The 22,770-nt window shown below is 37.0% G+C and overlaps 1 protein-coding gene across 2 annotated transcripts in view; it reads left to right on the top strand.

The window, feature by feature from the left end:
* The window catches only part of LOC142144143 (CD109 antigen-like), a 155,126-nt gene that overhangs the window by 51,024 nt on the left and 81,332 nt on the right, over positions 1 to 22,770 (top strand). For both annotated transcript variants that reach the window (XM_075202633.1, XM_075202635.1), the window contains 7 exons: positions 7,334 to 7,443; positions 10,224 to 10,445; positions 14,528 to 14,629; positions 18,868 to 18,930; positions 19,646 to 19,822; positions 20,545 to 20,697; positions 21,491 to 21,562. In XM_075202633.1, the coding sequence (XP_075058734.1) occupies positions 7,334 to 7,443; positions 10,224 to 10,445; positions 14,528 to 14,629; positions 18,868 to 18,930; positions 19,646 to 19,822; positions 20,545 to 20,697; positions 21,491 to 21,562 (899 nt within the window). The remainder of the gene's footprint in view (positions 1 to 7,333; positions 7,444 to 10,223; positions 10,446 to 14,527; positions 14,630 to 18,867; positions 18,931 to 19,645; positions 19,823 to 20,544; positions 20,698 to 21,490; positions 21,563 to 22,770) is intronic.

The raw sequence follows: 22,770 nt of genomic DNA on the forward strand, positions 1-22,770 counted from the left end.
AAACTCCTATATGTGTCCATTGGAATTTCAGACATGAGCTGGTATGTTCCTAAGATAGGGCCTGAGCGAATTATATCTGTCAGATATTCTTCTTAACAGCATCTAATTTGGTAATGCTGCTTCTCTTTTAGTTGGGACAGGAACTTGACAGGCCAATTTCCTGTCACCAAACTGCGCTGAGTGGTCTGACAGTAATATGCACACAGCTACACATCTTCCTAGATGCAATGGGTGAAATTATACCTAACAGTACAATCGGGTTTTTGGTTTTTTTTGAAACACCAAGGTCCATGAAGCTGTTCTGCTTCAACCCAGTGCAAAGGGTCTTTGATGTGAAATTTTGTTGGCCTGGTTCAAGAGTAATGTGATTATTCAGGAGTACAACTGTTACATAGGAGTGGCCTGCATTATAATATCACAGGGAAAAGTTGTCACAGTTCTATATAATTTACTGTTCACCAAGCGGTTTTATGCAATGGCCATAGCATACCTCCCAACTTGCCCAATTTGAAGGCCTCAAAAGGGGTGGGACTTAACAAGAAGGTGGTGGTGTTTTACAAAAATCTGCCCATTTGTGGGTGGAGTTTTGGCAGACTGGTGACGGGGTTTATTTTGTCTTAATTTCATGATTCTAAATGTTGGGAGGTATGCCATAGTTCTGTAATGTTTTTGTAATGGGCAATGGTTCATTATTGTGGACTAACCAATGGTCTGTTTGTTGTTAAATAGCTGCAGTTAATTTTTCTAAGGATTACTCCTCTCCACCCAAGTGGTAGAGCCATTGCAGTCCCATGTCTAAGACTTGCACAGTTATTGAGGTAGTTACACCTGCTAGCACCTTCTACAGCGCTCAACACCTTGGAGAAATTGGAATGAATACAGTGAGTCAATAAACTAAGCCACAGCAGCCATCCAGTCCGCGTTATTCTGCACTTATTAAAAAGCTGGAATTCTATCCTTTTAACATTTAGGTGCAAGCTGAGTAACAGTCATCTCACAACTGTCCTGGGCCAAGTATTTACTTAGAACTGTGACCTTATATTTCCCTATTAAGTTATTGCATTTTCAGTGAGAAAAATAAAATGTGCATTCCTTTGGAAAGTTTACTTGGATGAGTCACAAGTCTGTCTTTAACATAGTGATGGGGAATTATTTAGCGAGTAATTTCATAACAGTGCAGCTCATCCTAAAATTATGCTGTAAATCACTGAGATATTTGAAAGATTCATACATTTTTCCCTTTTTCAGTAGTTAGGAATCAACTTAAATTCTTCAAAATAAACAACAGATATTATTTTATATGTAACTTTCCCCTATATTTAAGAATGTGGTTCGTTCATTCATATAATATATATATATATATATATAATGTGTGTGTGTGTGTGTATATATATATGTATATATGTGTATGTATATATATATGTATGTATATATATATATATATATATATATATATATATATATATATATATATATATATATATATATATTATATATATATATATGTGTGTGTATATATATGTGTATATATATATATATATATACATATATATGTATGTATGTGTATATATATATATATATATATATATATATATATATATATATATATATTAGGGCATATCCAATTATAGAAATGTTATGAATATACTTAAAAAATGTGTATATATATGTGTATATATATGTGTATATATATATATATATATACATATATATGTATGTATGTGTATATATATATATATATATATATATATATATATATATATATATATTAGGGCATATCCAATTATAGAAATGTTATGAATATACTTAAAAAATGTGTATATATATGTGTATATATATGTGTATATATATATATATATATACATATATATGTATGTATGTGTATATATATATATATATATATATATATATATATATATATATATATATATATATTAGGGCATATCCAATTATAGAAATGTTATGAATATACTTAAAAAATGTGTATATATATGTGTATATATATGTGTATATATATATATATGTATGTATATATATATATATATATATATATATATATATATATATATGTATATATATGTATATATATATATATATATATATATATGTATATATATATATATATATATATATATATATATATATATATATATATATATATATATATATATATATATATATTAGGGCATATTCAATTATAGAAATGTTATGACTATACTTAAAAAATGGTATATTTAAAGAAATACACTCTGAAAACCTTTTTAAAATTGTAGTGAATAAACTAAAGTGATACTTTTTTATACTAAACCAATACTATGGTCACCTTTTTTTATTTCAAAGTCTGTATGTACTCACTCCAGTTGACAGAAATACCAAAATGCCATGGACCCCTGTTGCTCAACAGAAACTCACCCTAGCTGCCTCATGCATTTACAGGGTGCACATCATTGAGTTTGAACAAAAAGTGATGTAGATGGAGTTTGTCAACACAGCTGATTGACCAAACTGCACAAACAATCTCCACCTGGAACTATGGTTATGTCAAATTCCATGTAGTTATGGTGAGATGATTGTATGGAGGGTGAGTGGTAATCTAACCCTTCTGTGACCTGTGAAATTCAATTTGCTAAAATATACAGTTGTTGCTGAGCATTTGAGTGGATTAAATAACTCCAGATTACCTGGATTTTGGAATACACTATCTGAGTTAAAAGGATTTAGATTGTGAGTGAACCATAGCTGCATATATCTGATGGTGGGCCAGCATTTTTCCATGCGTTGCATTGGCTTGAAGAGATTAGCCAACATGTGAAAAAGTAGAGATACTCAGGCTCAGTTCTCCAAGAACCGAACCCACCCGAATTCAGCAGATCCAAATACCAAGCCGAGCCGGGTCGGTACTTTCGCTTGCCCTCGGAATTGAAAACAAGGCAAAACATCATAGTTACGTCGCCAGATATCGCGAGTTTTGGATACTATAATCCAAAAGGGGTGGCAGTTTTCTTAAAAGTCTCCAGTGACATTCTACTGAGTTATAGCTCGCACAGAAACAGGGCAGCTCCATTGCTAATTGTCATTGCTGAATAGAATTAATAGGGCTGGCAGTATTCTTCAAAATCTGCAGTTACATTGTACTGTGCCATAGCTCACCCAGAGATAGGAGAGGTGCAGTGTTCAGTGCTGAAACAGAAATTGTAATAATAGGGCTGTCAGTGTTCTTAAAAGTCTCCAGTGACATTCTACTGTGTCATAGCTCATACAGAAACAGGAGGGGTGGCAGTGTCATCACTCTCCATTCTTCAGTTACATTGTACTTGTCACTCTCCAGTCTCAGTCATGATGATACTAATCCATCTACCTCATGTGCTAAAGCCTATGTTCAAGTGCATAGTGGTTTTAAGTCAGGGAAACAAAAATGTAAATAAAAAGCTTGTACCTTTTTAAAGAAAAAAACACCTCTCTAGTAAAGGTGAAAGTTTACTGTAGAAAAACATAAAATTGCCAACATGCCATTCTACCCAAAATATTACCAAGCATACCAGCATCAGCTAGCTCCCTTTTCTCAGCTATATCTCAGCACCTGCGATATGCACTGTCACCAAATTCACCCTCATCAGTGTGTACATCATCCTCAAACAATGCCAATTCATCCCCGCTGGAATCCACCATCACAGAAGTCTGTGTACTTTGATATATTTGCTGGTTAATGCCTTCCTCATAGAATTTGTATTACATTGTATGGCACAGCTGTCACGATTTTTGGCCAATTCTTTTACACCAGACCAAATGTCAAAATGTTGTGCTCACTCATCTTCATCACCACTGGGTGTCTTGGGAAAGCTGATTTTTTTCCTAGAATAGAAAATAGAAAAAATCAGGCGCTATGAATCAACAACAGCACAAGTGCCCGATCTGCAGCTCTCACAAACAGATATCTGAATCTGAGATAAAGCAATAAAAAGGGAAGAAATAGAGACCACTATCATGGCAACACTTTTAATGACATTAAAAATAATTAAGAACAAATATATGTATATGCATCAACAATCATTAATAGTATCAACAGAGTCCAGGAGAAAATAAATCTCATAAATGCAGCTCTTGATAATTCCAAACAAATTATACACAGACACTAAGGCCTAGATTTACTAAGGTGCGGGTTTGAAAAAGTGGGGATGTTGCCTATAGCAACCAATCAGATTCTAGCTTTCATTTATTTAGTACCTTCTACAAAACGATAGCTACAATCTGATTGGTTGCTATAGGCAACATCCCCACTTTTTCAAACCCGCAGCTTAGTAAATCTAGCCCTAAGTCTGCTAATATTGACCAAGGTTTTGCGTTTGATAAAATGTAAACAAATAGTTATTCTGCTGGTATTAATGAAATAACTTTCCTCAGTTAGGACAAAAGAATTATGTAGAAAATCCCATTAGCATATGTAAATAAACCATTGCACTTAAATGGTCAGATCCATTAGCATATGGAAAGGCACTGCAGCAGATTGTTCATCTTGCTGACCAGGAGCTCATTGGGACACTGACAAAATCTCCTGCATGTCACTGTCATTTTTTAAAAAGTTTTGTACCACCAAGTTGATTGTGTGAGCAAAACAGGGAATGTGATGGAATCCCCTCCCGCTGTAATGCTCTAACAATATTGGTGGCGCTATCAGAAATCACATATACTCAGGAGAGTCCAAGCAGGATAAGCTATGTTGCAATGACATCCCTTAGTTTTTTAAACAGGTTGTCAGCGGTATGCGTCTTAGTGAAGCAGATGATACACAGAGTATCCTGCCTCTGAAAGATCTGACGTTGTTTGTTAGATGCTGCCTGTGCCTGTGAAGGCGATTTACCAACCCAGTTGGCTGTCAGTCATATGATGTTTAGTTTTCCCAGTTCCGCTTGTCCCCATATCTGTGGTTAAGTGTACAGTGGGTAGAATGGCATTTTGTATCCAAATTATTTTCTTTTTGTAACCTCCTAGTACAGGTTAGGAATTGCTTGTCTAGAAAAATGGTGTTGAGATGGAATTTGGTAACTGGGAACACAGGACCTCAATTAACTGTCTTATTCCTGCTGCATTAATGGTGTATATTGGATGCAGATTTAATACTAGTATAGTCGCCATGGCGCCTGTGATCCGCTGTGCGACTGGGTGACAGCTGCCCTACTTGCTTCCTCTTGCAAAGGATTGTTTAACAGTCAATTGTTGTAAACTACTAGTAGTCTTCTTCTTGGTCTGCTTCTGAGTTGAAGATCCACCCCAAGCAGCAGGAGCAGCAGTGGGCCTAATGCTCAAGTATTCTACTGAGGAGTCCTGGATAGGGGAGGAATCATCTCGCCGTAGCAACTTGGATGCATGACTAACTCTGATCACTTGTGAGGATATTGATGATGAAGGTGTTGGAGGTGTAGATTGCAGGGGTGGGGATCTAGCTGAAAGAAGGGAGGTAGCCGATGCTGGACTGCTTCTTGTTATTTTTTTTAGCATAAGTTTCCAATTTTAAAAGGTGGATTTTTTGGTCTTATGCCGAGGCATGACAATGGCCTTCTTCTTATAACTAGCAAGAACTGCTTCCACTGGTGCATGACTTGTCACTGTAGAGTTCATTAACAGCACTGTTTACTTAGGTGCCTTAAGCCCATCGTTAGCCTGTTTTGTGGGGGAACCTAACAAACCAAGCACTTCAGCCATAAAAGTTGCACTCCTTGTCGCTGGAGCACTTGCTTTGTAAAACTGTGCATGTTCTTTTCAATATCTTACATAAAGGTAGGTGGGAGGGCCCAAGGACAATTCCATCCTGCACCACGTTTTTTTTCTGCCACTGCTGTGTGGCAATGTATGAGTCAAAACTTCACTGCTTCAAGATCTTGCTTTATTAGCTCAAGTAGTCCTTACAAGGACAGTTACACACTACTTTGATGTACTAGCGATCTCCAGAAGTTACAGATGGAATGATACAAAACATGGTCAAACAGTGCTCTCTTTATGCAGTTTCTGACTCATATGTTGGCAGTGGATAAACCAGCCCCCTGTGTTGACCAAGCACCAATGAGTCTGACATATTACAATCAAAGATTAGCACCAGGATGTAATATGTTACAAAATTTACACCAATCTGTGATTTGCTACATCACTTGCATCCTGTCCTAAAGAGATAAGAAGCCTAACAGCAAGTCTAATTACCCTCTCCTGTGCGTTCAGGCTAAATGATCTGTTGGTCACTCACACATCAAAGGCCTAATTAGCATGAGATTCTTTCTTTAGAAAAGGAGCGGAAAAAAACAAGCTTCCTCCAACATGGCATATTATCTCATAAATCAATACATGAATATGAAAATAAATAAATTTAATCCCAGTGCGCAGTGCAGAGACGTAGCCCTTTCTGTCGCTGCGCACCTGTTAGCAACAAGTACCGCAGTCCCCATACATTAAATATTTACATTTAAATTACTATAATATTTTGATGTTATAGTCACAGTCAGAAAGTACACTTGCTATCATTGTTAGCTACTATATTGTGTCTATATCTCCAGTATCCATTCTTTTGTATCAGGGTGTGCTTCTGTTGGTAAATTAACAGTAACAGTCCCCTTTGCTTATATCACAGGCTAGTGTTGTAGTAAAGGTCGGCTAAGTAAATGACACTTAAACGGTAATATACTTGTTACATCAAAGTGTCTTAAACAACATCGCTATTGTTCATTCATTTATTGTACTAGAACTGCTACTAGATCAGAGAATAAAATTGTTGTGCACTGCCCACTACTAATCAGGTTTCAGGCCATTAGGCTACAAGGCCTTACAATAAATGTGCCAAGTGGCTTATCCCTCTTTACCTGTGAGTGTGTGTGTTTGTGTGTGTGAGAGAGAGTTTTACGAGTTACATTTACGTAGTAAGGCAGAGATTTTCCGAGTCGACCCCTGGTGGACCCTGCCAGGATCTACAGCCCAAGGCACTAGGGTGGAGGCACTGCATTGAGAAGTCAGGAAAAGGTGAGAGGACCATAACTGTGAGTAATACCACTGCTTTTCCTACCAGGTGCATTGAGGTGCCCAGCAGGGGCTGCAAAACATATGTCAAGGAACAAGTCTAACAAGTCCACTACATTGTTTTTTTTCGTTTATATTTTACTGCATAGCATTTATAGGGTTCTTTACTTCTCAATATGCTTAGATCCTATGCTTAATGTTAATGTAAAATTATATATATATATATATATATATATATATATATATATATATATATATATATACACATATATTTATTTATTATTTATTTTTTATTAAGATGTATAATGATATGTATCATGCTCTGTTACTATAGGTATTTCACAGAATCAATCCTCCAGTATATATGTTGTCGTCAAAGAGTACTACATTGATTTTTACAACTATCCTACAGTATTGAAACCTATGCTAAACTTCACTACATATGTAAGTCTGAATGTATTATTTATAACACCCTTTACTATTACTTCTGCTTTCTATCTAACTGCAGGGTGATTGTAACCTGTTGTGTGAACACTTATCTATACACTACTGCACATACATGAAAGTCAAGCAGCTGGCTGATAGGCTTGAACTTTAACTCATACATAGTTCCCTGGGTTAATTAACTAGGGAGATATATAGTGGTGGAGTGATCAGAGGGAGGCAAATCAAACAGGTTGGTGCCCTATCCTAGACATGCCGTAGCAGCTGTCACCCTGAGACTTTAAACTGTTGGCACACACACAATCTTTATATTTGCACCTCTCTCTAAACTTTGTTTACTTATCTTGAAGCATAATTTATATATTCATCTTGCAGATAAACTTACCAATTATTGAAAATAATTTTAATGGCCATTTCATAAAAATTTACTTTCAGCGGAAGTAGGAACATTTAAAGGAAAATAGGATACAGGATATTTAAAAAACATTTACAATCCTACTCATATATGCAACACCCCCTTTGGTATTATGCATTTTGAGGGTATATATTGAATAATGTAGATGCTTCTCACCTCTATACTTGGTTTTCAGTGCCTCCACCCGAATTGCCGCTTTCTCTTCTTGAGATACACCAGGGGGAGATTTGGGAAACCCCCTGCCCAGTGCTAACGCGTTGTGACACTCTGTGTACTGCAGAAGCCAATCAGGCACATTTATTAAACTGAAACCACTAGATGCAACTTTTGTGATTTTATAGAAAAATATACTTTGGCATAATTTGAAATAGTAGTAAGATGCCATGGACAAAAGTAGAGCACCGACTCTTAATATGGACAACAGGTTAACAGGTCAACAGCATAAGACATACACATTAATTGTTACAACCTTGTACACAGGATCAATATGTCAGATGCCAACCTTATTGGTTTCTGATACTGGGAATTATCTCAAGGGGTGAATGTACATATATTTACTAATATTTCTACAATATACTGTCTAACACTCACACCGGCAGCGCTCAAACACACCACATAGATGAAGCAGTGCACTGCAAGTTGGGGTCCTTTTGTATGGATGCCAGCATGACATGGAAGCAGCATGTGTCCTGTTTGCAGCTTTTAGGGGTCTATCAATCACTCTCAGTAAGGTACAACAGTCACAGTATACAAACCTTCCTGTAACAACAACTGTAAAATTCTCAGCTTGTATCCTTGCTTAAATGTATCCTGAGACTTGTAGTTCCACAACTTTACTTTAACACCAGAGGGATCACCTTGTGGTTTAAACTCAACTGCTGATTAAACAAACACTTGGTGCACCTTTAATAACAACAGATAGGTAAATTAATGACAGTTACTTATCTGCAGCAGTGTGGTACCAAGATCTGAACTTGATTATCTCAAAAATGGCTGACTTGCAAAATGTCCTTCTTCAGTGGTGCATGCAAACCTCCTCCTGCAGACTGTCTGCTCTCTATGCTCAGAACAAAAATACAGTGACCTTCTGCTTGGGGTCAGCTTCTTTGGACTTATCACACAGCTCAGTCTCTCTCAGGATGTTCTTCCATCTCTCTCTCCCCTCTGCTCTGGGGTTTTTCAGTTTCCTTCTCCGCATATCTGTTAGGCTCCACCCCCTTTCACAGTAGCCTTGTGGGAGATTTTTCTCTTTGTGGACTGGTAAAAACAAAATATACCTCTTTTCTTACTGATGCAAATGTCATTAGTAGCCCCTGGGTGCTCAAGTCCAACTGCAGCATCCCCAGGGGTTACGTATACAAACCACTTCAGTTGTGTATGTGATCTTTAGTTTGGTAGTGTCAACAGACTTTTAATTGTTTTTTTTATTTTTTTTACTAGTGGACAAACAGTATTATATTTTTTTATTTTTATTAACTGCCAATGCAATTGTTGATGTTTGGCAATCATGCAACATCAGATTTAATAATGAGTCAATTTAATTATTGAAATATATATATAGCCAACTATACCTAAGAACTGCAGACCTCATTTACAACTCACTCTCGCTGCATAGTGCAAAATGCCTTTGTTTTGCTTCAGAGCATCAAGATGACCCCTCAGGGATCATCTAGATGCTCTACAAACTAGAAATTCGTCTTCGTTTTCCGAGAGCCAGACAACTCTGAAATGGAGCACTGTGCCAAAATGTAATTGTCGCATCAAAAGTTCCACCTCCTAACACTTCGGAGCCAAAACTGTCATTAAATAATACATTTTCATTCTTCTCCTAAATACTGCTCAGTTCAGTCTCATATGTAGCTTAATTTAATTATGAGAGTGAGAGTCTTCACCCCACCCCATGTCCTTCAATTGCCCAGTGCAGACTTATTGTCCTTACAAAATACCCCCATTTTGCACTGCAGCGTGGCTAATAATTGAGGCCTTGCTTTTTCATACATGTGTCCTTTATAGTACATCTAAATGTTTTCATGTGTGTTATGTTTTATTATTTACTAGCATTGTATGTAAGACAGAAATGTAAGACAGATTGTGTATGCAGTCTTATTTAACTACCCTTTCAGTGAATGCATGGAAAAGTAGATAATATGCAAATAAATAATGTTTATAGTTAGCATATAGAAATACTGCCTTATGTTGTAACTGAAATATTTATTCAGTTATAAAATATAACACATTTTAAAAATTTAAAGATGTTTTCAGATATGAAAACCACTAGAATTAAATTGTGGTATGACTTTAATAGTGTGCTAAATTTCTACAAACTTAATTTTTGTCTGTATTCTGTTCTGATGTGTTGTTTTAGCTTAGGATTCGGAGATATGATGGAAGAGAGCTGACAGCAGATGAGAGAGGGAATGGTGTTTCTGTGACAATAACACAGTCAAAAATGTTCTATACTAAAATGATACCAGAGGAAGAGGAAAACATAGAATTACAACAGATCCAGATGTACTCTGTTCCTAAAAATGGCATAATTCACATGGAAATTCCTATATATTCTGAGACAATTCATTTAAAAATCAAGGTGAATAATTTTTGTTTTACTTCTTTTACATTTCAGATTGTATTTAAATAAATGACAACAGTATATTAGCATAATACAGTACATTGCACATCTGTGGAGTGACCACACCATCCTCATCAATATCCTCAGAAGCGCTCGGTGTTAGCCCGGCATCCCACTTAAGGCTGGATGACTCCGGCACTATTCTTGATTCCTCTGAAGAAAGCGTTAGTCCTGCTGCTGCTGTTGCTGCTGCTGGGGGTGAATCGTCATCCCAGAGGCAGGTTAATAAAATGAGCAGTCCTACATTTTAGCAATTAACTGTGAAACAATCATTTGCGAGGGGAAGCAAATATGACAGCAGTCACCCAGTCGCCAAGCGAATCACAGACGCCATGGCTGCAATGTTAGTGTTAGATCTGCGTCCAATCTCCACAATAAACGTAGCTGGTTTTTCACAGTTAATTGAGGTTTTGTGTCCGCGTTACAGAATTCCATCGCGACACCATTTCTCCCGTAAAGCTATTCCACAACTATACCAAAAAGTGTGTAAAAATGTAGAGATTGCGCTGAAAAATGCCATTCTGCCCACTGTTCACTTAACCACAGATATGTGGACAAGTGGAAGTGGCCAAACCAAAGACTATATGACTGTGACAGCCCACTGGGTTGGTCATTCACCTTCACCAGCAGGAACAGCAGCAGCATGTACACCACTACATAACATTTGCCACTCTTTGTATCACCGGCTTCACTAACAGGCATACAGCTGACAATTTGTTACGCAAACTGAGAGATGTGATTGATGCATGGCTTATACCACTCGGACTCTCCCCAGGGTATGTCATTTCAGATAACGCCAACAATATAGTGCGAGCATTACAGCTGGGTGATTTCCAACATATTCCCTGTTTTGCTCACACCATCAACTTGGTGGTGCAGAGCTTCCTACGAAATAACCGTGAGGTGCAGGAGATGCTTTCGGGGTCCCGTAAAATTTCAGGCCATTTCAGGCATTCAGCCACAGCATGTAGGAGATTACAGCAGCTCCAAGAGCAGTTTAACTTGCCCTGCCACCAACTTAAGCAAGAGGTGGTAACTCGGTGGAATTCCACTCTGTACATGCTTCAGAGGATGGAGGAACAGCGCAAAGCCATCCAAGCATATTGCACAAGCCATGACATTGGGAAAGGTGGGGGGATGTATTTCACTCTTGCACAGTGGGGAATCCTTTCAGTGCTGTGCAAGGTGCTGAAACCATTTGAAGTTGTGACATGTGAGGTGAGTGCAGACTCTGCTAGTTTGAGCCAAGTCATTCCTTTAATTAGACTATTGGAATGTTGGCCTTGTCGATCAAGTACTTAATTCGCTTCACAATGATCCTCGAGTTATTAAGATCTTGAACTCGGATCAGTACGTTTTGGCCACTGTGCTTGATCCAAGGTTTAAAACCTACATTGAGTCTTTACTTGTAAATGAGCGAGATGTGAACTTTTGCAAGGAGCTATTGCTCAGCAAGTTGGCCGCTGAACTGGGCCTCGGCTTGACGACGTGTCCTCCTTCACTTTCTCAAGCTGCTGCTCGTAAAAAATTAAATTTCCAAAAAAGAAGCAGGGGAGACGCAGGGGGCAGACCAGAACAATTTAACATCTGGGCTGGTTTGAAGGATTTTTCAAAAAAATGTGTCACTTTGCCCATAACTCCATCCAATACGAGTATAAACATGCAAAGGATGGTGGACGATTACTTTCAAGAGGTAGTTGATATGGAAATGTCAGACAGTCCCTTTCCTTACTGGGAAGAAAAGCAGGCCATTTGGAAACCCATGTACAAACTTGCTTTGCAATACCTAAGCTGCCCACCCTCCAGTGTGTACTCTGACCTTACATTCCATTGTAGCTCTGTTGAAAAAGTAAAATAGTACAGCCGCACTCTGTAACAAACCGCTGACACTCCATCCATAACTTTGGGACAGAGTCCTTTTATGTAGGTCAAAAAGCTGAGACTGTAGTCAACTGTAGTTGATATGTATCATTGCTAAATGCTGTCTTTAATTGATCATTAACCAAATTATGAATGCAGCAGTGCTTTAAAATGTAAATTTAATGTATAATGAAGACATTTGTTTTCATAAAAGTAATTTATTTAATGTTGTGTAGTCCCTACTAAACCAAATGCACCACTCTCTGAGTTCTAACCCCCTAAAATTGGTGCATGGTATCATCTTAATTTGATATGCCTGGTATAAAGCATGAGGTCGGAAAACTTGGAGATTTATAATATAATTACTAAAAAAAAAATGTTATTTTAATGTTTGTAACTTTATAAAATACTATGTCTCTATGACAGGGCGGGTAGAAGGCACTCCTTTCTCTCAACCCCTGTCAGGATGACCCTACCCACAGTTCTTTCTTTGTGTGGAGGAAGCTGGGGGAGGCAGGCAGACAAGCACATAGCACTGGCCCATAAGTAGCGGCTTATTCCAAAAGGGTGGTTTTCAGTACAATATATATATTTATCAATATAAAAAGAGCCTATTTTAGTGTTGCTTAATCCAGCAATACTTTATCATTATAAATAATACATCTTAAATAATAAAAATAAATAATGCAAAGAAAAAACAAACCTCACTTTATATTGCATTTTAATTTATATGTTCCTTCTCCCTACACCACTTTTTTTAAACATACCAGGCTGATTATAATGGGATTTATCAAAATGCAGAAAGCCTGTTTGCTTTACAAATCTGATGTTTTTGCTTCACCCTATACACTAATTGTTTTATTAACCCTAAAGCAAATAACCTTAAGAACCCACTTCTAAGTTTTCACTTCAACCTGTGTGTGTGTGTGTGTTTTATTCCTTAACACCTATTAACAGCTAAGGGGTGTGTATAGGAGAATTGGAATGTTAGAGTGCTCTGTGTTCTAGTCCTCTGTCTGTGTTTATTAACCCTTCAACCACTGGAATATGCTGCTGTTCATCACACGGAAATTGAAAAGTGATGCTGAATTGTCTGCTGGTATCCTGATTTGTACACTCTATATACATCCTGATTGTACACTCTATATACATCCTGATTGTACACTTTATATACATTACAGTTGTCAGTAAAGTGTGTGTGAGTTGTCAGTAAAGTGTGTGTGTGTGATGTCAATACAATGTGTGTGTGTGGAGCATGTCAATATAGTGTGTGTGTGTGTGTGTGTGTGTGTGGAGCATGTCAATATAATGTGTGTGTGTGTGGAGCATGTCAATATAATGTGTGTGTGTGTGTGTGTGTGTGTGTGGAGCATGTCAATATAATGTGTGAGGGAAGGGGGTCTTAATTTATTGAACATAATATTCAAGATACAGTATATTTTGTAAAAGGTCTGCAAAGGTCATTAGAAAAATGCAGTGTTTGGACTGTGTTTTGTGATATCTTTCTAGTTTATTACCCTGTTGTCATTTGAGGGCTCATGGTAAATGTCTACATAAATACCACTTCTCCAGCCTCATGACCTGTCTGCTTTAAATGTACAAGCTGACAAAAGGCATAGTAAGATACTGGTACAAAATATATATAAGGTGTTTACATGTTTATATATTTACCCCTTATCTGTTCGTCTCCCCTACCTGCACCCCACTCTTCGTATCTCTTGTCCATCCCCATTACTTATTCTGTATCCCTGGTCTCTCTTTATTTTCTGGCCCTTTACTTCTTTTTCTGTGCCCTTATCTTGCTTCTTTGCTGTTCTTATCTATTCTTCTTCTTTTCTCCTTCCCAGCACCAGGTCTATTGGCTTCAGTCTGCAACTTTTACTTCTTGCTATGGGGAAGCCGCGACCTGTGACCTCAGTCACAGGTTTACAGCTCTACCGTCAGTCCTCTTGAGGCAGCCGGAGCCAGCACATCTATGTAATTAGGAAGGGAGATAATTATGACTCCCCTCCTTCACTGTTAGTGACTGGGGGCTTACTGACAGCAAGGGCCCACCGGTGATTTTCCTGGTGTCCCGGTGGGCCAGTCCGACACTGCACGGTATCTACAGATTCAATTGCTCATAATGCTTTGTCATGCCGGGGATATGTTTCAGTTATTCCTTAAATTATATCTTACAGGTAACGTTTGTGGACAGTGTGAATTCTATTATTGTTGCCGACTTGTTTAACTCGCCAAATAAGACGTATCTTCAGATAGAAAATACAAACCAGGACATAAAGGTAAAATATATAGTTCTTTACAAAATTATACTGTTATATTGCTATGTAGGAATTTGAAAACAAACTGTATTGTTCTTTAGTGAAGAATTAACAACAAAATGTTTTAATACAGTATGCCTTAGTTTAAAGATGCATTGCCCGACTGTTGATACTGTATAAACAGGTTCAGTCTGTCACTAATAGACATACATATAATAAATGTCACTAAGACTCAGTATAGTAAAAATGCACCATCAAATCAATACACAAAACAAATTCCAATAAAGTTTCATTACCACCTAGAAGAAATGGCCCACCTTAGGAAAAATGTTTCTTAGGTGATAATGCAGCTTCAATCTATTACATTTTATTTTGCATTTGGTTTGATGGCCCACCTTTTAGTGACAGTCCTATTTATACAAACCTGTTTGTGACTAATGCAAACCCTAAATTATTATTATTGTAAAACAATGTTAGTACTCAGTCTAAAATTAAACATTGTTAAAATATTGTAAAGATTATGTACTGTACTTTATGTAAAATATTTTGCTAGGTTTTTTAAAAAAATTATAGTGGTTTTCCATGTTGTCACGAACGCTCAGCCTTTCTCAGATACAGCAATCTGAACAGCTGGCTGTCACTGGCGTCACCTTAGTCACTTACCAATGAATACACCTTTTCTGCCACCATGAAGGATTTACTATGGCATCCTTGCATTCACCAAAACCACTTATTAATGTTTCACACTTAAATCACATACACATGTAGGATGAGCCTTACTTTGCTTCGTAAATTCAAAAAGAATCACGGAGATTATGCTAGATTAAATTAATGTAATCCGAAAAATATTTCCAAGGCTTATTAACAAAACAGTTAATAGCAAGATATACAAGATAAGTTGCACAAATAAGTTTCGGAAATAAAATAGTTAATAAAGGCAGGTCAGATTGACTCCGAAATATGACGCAGGGCTTTTGAAGTGAGTTAGGGATGTCCTGTTCACGGGACCTGAGTTCTCACCTCTGCTGGTTCTGCTTTGCCGGTCAGGTCCACATCCTCTGTATTACAAAAAAAATCCTCAGAGATACTTCTCTGTGTCTGGGCCGGGCTAATTTCAAAAGACTATTCACACTTGCATAGGTTCAGACTTATGTCGTTATTTAGCAAAGCACACATTGAGAGTACATTACAAGGTTACATACAATTAGAGATGGGCGGGTCCGGTTCTCCGAGAACCGAACCCACCCGAACTTTGGGTATCCGAGTACCGAGCTGAGCAGCTCGGTACTCTCCCGCCAATTCCGAATCCAAATCGAGGCCGAACGTCATTGTGACGTCGTCGGATCTCGGGACTCGGTTCTCGCGATACTTCAACTTTATAAATACACGCCTCCACAGCAATCCATCGCCATTTGACAGAGGGAGAGAGCAGGGTGTAGTCATAGGCTAATTAGAGCAGGGACAGAGAAAGAATACAATATTGTTCTTGCAATTGCTCTAACCAAAATCGCTAGTGCAGAGAGGAGGATAGAGGTTTATTATTTTTTCTTCATATTTGGCACTCCCCAGCGCTTTTGGGTTGTCCCCCATAATTGTGCATTAATATTTCTGGCTGTCAAAAGTCATATCTGTCAGCAGTATCTACTCAATAAATGTTAGCACTCCTCAGTGTTTTTGGGGTGTCCTCTCTAATTGTGCATTAATATTTCTGGCTGTCAAAAGTCATATCTGTCAGCAGTATCTACTCAATAATTTTAAGCACTCCTCAGTGTTTTTGGGGTGTCCTCTCTAATTGTGCATTAATATTTCTGGCTGTCAAAAGTCATATCTGTCAGCAGTATCTACTCAATAATTTGTAGCACTCCTCAGTGTTTTTGGGGTGTCCTCCCTAATTGTGCATTAATATTTCTGGCTGTCAAAAGTCATATCTGTCAGCAGTATCTACTCAATAATTTGTAGCACTCCTCAGTGTTTTTGGGGTGTCCTCCCTAATTGTGCATTAATATTTCTGGCTGTCAAAAGTCATATCTGTCAGCAGTATCTACTCAATAATTTGTAGCACTCCTCAGTGTTTTTGGGGTGTCCTCCCTAATTGTGCATTAATATTTCTGGCTGTCAAAAGTCATATCTGTCAGCAGTATCTACTCAATAATTTTTAGCACTCCTCAGTGTTTTTGGGGTGTCCTCCCTAATTGTGCATTAATATTTCTGGCTGTCAAAAGTCATATCTGTCAGCAGTATCTACTCAATAATTTTTAGCACTCCTCAGTGGTTTGCGCTCAGAATGGATTCAAAGCAGTCCACATATGATCTAAATGAGCAACCAGGTTCTGTCACCAGTCCTGATGTTAGTGTTCCCAGTACGTCATCTGGCCAAGGCGATGTCAAACAACAGAGTGTTTTCAAATTAGTGCAAAAAACAAAAACCAAAAAAAAATTTACTGTATTGAAGCGAAAAAGAAGTGTAACTGAGCAAAAGTTAAGTGACGATAAAAAAAAAATTGCAAGCATGCCATTCTACACACGCAGTGGCAAAGAGAGAATGAGGCCTTCACCTTTGGCTATTAGTGGCAGATCCCAAAAAGTTACCCAGGCTACAATTGGTGCACAACTACTGTTACGCGTCAAAGCTGAGCTGCAAGATACCAGTGAGGCATTACAGGAGAATATTTGCTCTGATTCACAAATGACAACAATCCCTGTGGAGAGTCCATCCAACAGTGGGATGTCTAATCGTGAGCATTCTGCTGATGTGTGCCTTAATAGCCCGAGTGTAGCCGGTGATACCCAAATTGAGGATGCCACTTTGGAATTAGAAGAGGATGAGGGGGAGATTTGTGTAGGCGACGAGGGCGCTAATGATGATGTTGATGATTATGATGCAGACAGATACCAAATTGCCTTTCTCAATTTCTATTTATATTCTAGATTATATAACGGCTGAATAGTTTTCTATTTTACTCCTAGTGGAGAGAGGATCTGATGCAGACAGATACCAAACTGCCTTTGTCCATTTCAATTTATATTGTACAGTCTATAATGGCTGAATTTTTTAGTATTTTATACAAGTGGAGGGGGGGCTAGAGAGACAGAAACCAAACTGGCTTTCTCCATGTCAATTAATATTGTACAGTCTATAATGGCTGAATTTTTTGGTATTTTATACAAGTGGAGGGGGGCCTAGAGAGACAGAGTGACCCCAAACTGTCTTTCTCCATGTCAATTAATATTGTACAGTCTATAATGGCTGAATTTTTTAGTATTTTATACAAGTGGAGGGGGGCCTAGAGAGACAGAAACCAAACTGGCTTTCTCCATGTCAATTAATATTGTACAGTCTATAATGGCTGAATTTTTTGCTATTTTATACAAGTGGAGGGGGGCCTTGAGAGACAGAAAGCAAACTGGCTTTTTCCATTTCTTTACATATTTAACTATAAGTGTAGGGTGTAATATACATTCAAAGACGATGGCTGCATTGCCAATATGCATAGATGGAGAGGAAGACAATCTGTTTTGTGTGTAGAATAGGCCTACCAACGAAGAATTAAACTGTTTTTTTGGATGATTTATTACCTCAACAATTAGATTACTTGTCTCTAAAACAGTTGGAGCACTAAATTGGGTTAATTTAGGCCCAAAAACATGGATTTTCCCAAAAAATAGCAAAACAAAACCAAACAAAACCAAAACCAAAACCAAAACACGCAATGGCGGTTTTGCAAAACCAAAACCAAAACCAAAACACGACGGTAATCCAGATCCAAAACCGAATCCAAAACCAAAACACGGGGGTCAGTGACCATCTCTACATACAATACACATTGTCATACCTGAATATTAAGGGAAAATAGCAATCATACATAATCGTCACACATGTACAGATGAGTTTCATTAAATTGGTACAATTTGTATTTTTCTTTTTGGCTTTCTTATGTGTTTTGTCAGCCCCGATTTTATATAGTCGGTCAGAATTAGTTATTTGTGTTTTTCATTGCCCTGGGGCACAGCACAACTGCCCTCTTTATATAAGTGTATATCATTCATAGAGCATATCAAACATTTCAAGGTAAACAAAAATAAACAGCGCTGCCTGATGATATTAAGGTTCAAAATCAGACGCTGAAAGAACAGGCAATGCATTTAATAAAAGCTGCAGGAGGGCATGTAGATGACAATAAATATATTTCTGTAAATTACTTTAAAGAAAGTTGATTGTTTGTGATATGTTGATTTTTTCATTTTCTCTGTTCTTCTAGGCTGGCGTGCCATTTACCCTGAAAGTAAAAAGCAATGTCCCCTTGGATGAAGTAAAATATCTGGTAATTTAGCATGTCCTTACTCAAATTGCCTTGCTTACATTTTAACCCCGTAAGTCCATGATGATAACCTGCTGCACTGTATATAATTTGGGTTGAATATCTCCTTGTTTTGAGCTGACATACATACTGTATAAATAGCATTTTTAATCAATGTCATACAAACAAACATGTGTAACAGTGTTTTGAAATGTCTACAAATCCAGCCTACCAGCCATCCCCTGCCCTATACCCATTATCTATAACCCCATCCTAAGGGAGTAATAAAAGATTCATCTTGAAATTTGCATTTCAGGGATTTCACAAACTGCCCAAGTAATTGCAGGTAGTAGTGTATTTTTGCCATCTGTTTCTATATAATGCATATAAAATAAAAGCCAATATCAATTAATTTGGGCAGACTAGAGAAAACTGTACTCTCTCCAGTACAAAATTGTAACATTTGGTTTGGTCAGTAAGCTGTAGCTGTAAAATTCTGATCACTACTACAGAGTTTAAATATAGTTGCTGTTTTTATTAGAACTTTATATTTCAAATTATTACCAATCCAACTACAGTTTGCTTAAGGTATACTCTGCTGGTTTTGCTCAGTTTTCTTTTGAGGCTTTGTAAGGTTGCTATTGAGGAGTTACAGTTTAAACTGTTCTCTATCTCTGAGCATATCAGGACATCCTACATATTCTTTTATATATTTTTCCTTCCGGTTTTTTTCTGCTAGGTTATTTCTCGAGGTCAGATTGTTGATGTTGGTAGACAAAACCCTTTGTCTCTAACACTGAATCCTAAGAGCTCATGGACTCCTGAGGCATGCTTAATTGTTTATCATGTAATGAGCGATGGCACAATAATAAATGATGTTACAACCATCTCTATTCAACCCAGCTTTGAAAACAAGGTGATTTATTTTCATGTAATGTACAATGCATTAAAAGCTGTCATTTTCTTTTATTGTCTACTTTAGTGACAGGTAGAGGCGGTCTGGGACGGGGGGCAAGGGGGCATCAGTCCCCCAGGCCGCTCGGTCTAACCACTGTTAGGGCCGGCCGCCCAGCCCCCCAATTAAATATTTCCGCGTAATAACCGGCGCCCGCATCACATGACATGTGCACCCACCAGGCTGAAACCTGCCAGGCCGCGCCTGGTGACAGGAACATATAAATGAAAAAGGAGAGTTTTTTTCAGCAATTTAATACATTGCATTTTGTATTACAACTGTTTATTGTTGATGCTGTATGCTGAGGTGTTAGACTAGCGAGAGTGAGGACAATGGTATATGTTCATGACTTGGTACTAACAACAAGACTGAGGCAATTGTTTTGGTCTATGTTACAGGACACTCCTGATAATAACTATTGCATGTAGAAGGATGTCCATTGATTAAATACATGTTTTACATCAGCTTCCGATTTCCTGTTTCATCTCTTGTTTATTGCTCTAATTTTATTTATCTTCTTCAATGCATTCATTTGCTAGAATTATTATTGTCATTTATAAGTTAACTGTAGTGCATTGAATGTATTGCAAGACCCACTATATTAATTCTGCTTTTTGTTGTTAATCCAATGTGTTATAATTTGCATATACAACCACACTTTGCTTAAATCATTTTATTTGTAGATTTTAATTTCATGGAACAAAGCACAAGCCAAGCCATCTGATAAAGTGTCTCTAATGATCAATGTGACTGAGCCAAATTCGCTGGTTGGACTTTCTGTCATAGATAAAAGTGTGAAGTTACTGGGTGATAGGCAAGAAATTACCACAAAACGCGTGAGTACATATTCTGTTCCTTAAATGTTAATGCATAGCATGCAATCTCCATGGTGAATTTAAGGTACAGTGAGTACTTGGTATATTTAGAACATTAGGTAGGAGTAATTAAGTGTGCTGTTCAAGCTTTATACACGCACACAGAGGAGCTTATAGGGGGCAATTCAATTCAGCGCGAGTTCCTTGAGGAGCCTTATTCCATTTGTGGCTGTGTTGGTTTCTAAGTATTACAGTAACTAAAGCATCACTCTGTAATAAATACTTGTGTCATTAATAGCCATCACTATATATATATATATATATATATATATATATATATATATATATATATATATATTATGATAATATTTATATATCATATATGTAATATGATAATGTTTATATATTATATGTGTAATATGATAATATTTATATATCATATGTGTAATAATGTAATGATAATTATATACAATGTTGATGTTGCTGCATGTTACATATTGCTTTCAGATATGGAGGCCTTCTTTTCACAAGGCTATTAAAAACAATTGAGATGGTTGGGCACACCTTTGCTTTTTACTGTTCGAGCCCATCTCTTTAGTTTTTGAAAAGTTAATAGAACACCGAACATAACACACCATTTTGCACATTATGACACATGTAACAACAGACAAAGAATGTTGTTATTCTAAACCTTTTAACCTTTACTATGTTATACAGCTTTATTTTCTTTCAAAACCCCTCATGCAGCAACAAGTCCTTCATACCAAACATGTTGTTTCTTATGTAAAAGTATATCTTTACTTATTTGTCACAGGTATCAGATGAACTGAGAGATTACAGTACAACTAACCTAGGATTTATCACTAATTCCTGTCATGTTTTTGAGGTAATATGTTTTTAAGTTAATATTTATTGCTGGAATTTTTTTTACAATATTAGGGCTCATGATAACATAAATTGCCTAAACAGTTGTTAAATGGATCATTGACTGCCGCAGCTTAAGGGATAAATACATCAAATCCAAGTCAAGTTCTTGTTAAAAAAATCATGATGCAGTTCATACGTTTTGGTATATTGTTGCCATGTTTAAAGGAAACCCATGCTAGAAGTCTCTCCAATGTCATGTTAGCAACCCCTGCCCAGGCCAGGCCATTTAATACATACAAAATGGCCACAATTCACATATTGACCAAAATTATGCATTTTAGGAGTGTGCAAATTCTATATGGATAGTCCAGTGCTCATCCAGATACAAGGGGGTCCCCAACATAAATAACCCCATCATTTTACATCATTTAAGTGCTACGGAATAGGTTGGCGCTATATAAATAAATGATGATGATGATGATTTTACGTTTCTTCGACATTCATATATTTTTTTAATGATTCTCCTTTTTGTAGACATCTGCCGTTTTAGACTAAGAATAATCCTAGCTTGAAACTTGATCTCCATGAATTTTAAGTGATTCCAGGTATAGATTGGTATAAGTAGAAATACATTAATAAATAGTATACTACACTTTAATTAACCAATAGTTTTAATGCTTTTATTATTTTAAGGCACATTGTAATTATCAAGTGTCCAACAAATGCTCCAGATAAAGACATACATAAAACAATTGGCTGCTCATACACCATAGTCATCACTGGTATATGAACAAAAGGCCAATATTTAACTTTTTGCTTCTTGTGTCCTAACTAAATTGAAGTTGACATTAATATTTTGTATGTATAGGAATACTTTGGGGCATCTCATGAAAAAGCAGTGTTCGAAGGATAGCTTTGCTGATACTCTTCATTCTTTTATGTACTGATAATACCTTTTTAGCAAAGCAACGCATATATGAAATCAAAGTAAATATCCAAAGTCTAAGAAGGACTTTCAGCCAAAACATGAGTCTGCCAGTTACTTTCGGCTACTTATGCAGTTTCATCTATTTTGGTGAATAGAGTTAGTTTAGCCAGGATGAAGATGACAAACTCTAATTCTATGCATACGTATGATTTCAATGTCCAACTTAATAACCTGAAATGAAACAATGGCTTTAACTTTGTAGGACCTTTAGTGCACCTGTGGTTCTGTATGCACAGTTA

Source organism: Mixophyes fleayi, chromosome 3, assembly GCF_038048845.1.
Source record: "Mixophyes fleayi isolate aMixFle1 chromosome 3, aMixFle1.hap1, whole genome shotgun sequence".
NCBI lineage: Eukaryota > Metazoa > Chordata > Amphibia > Anura > Limnodynastidae > Mixophyes > Mixophyes fleayi.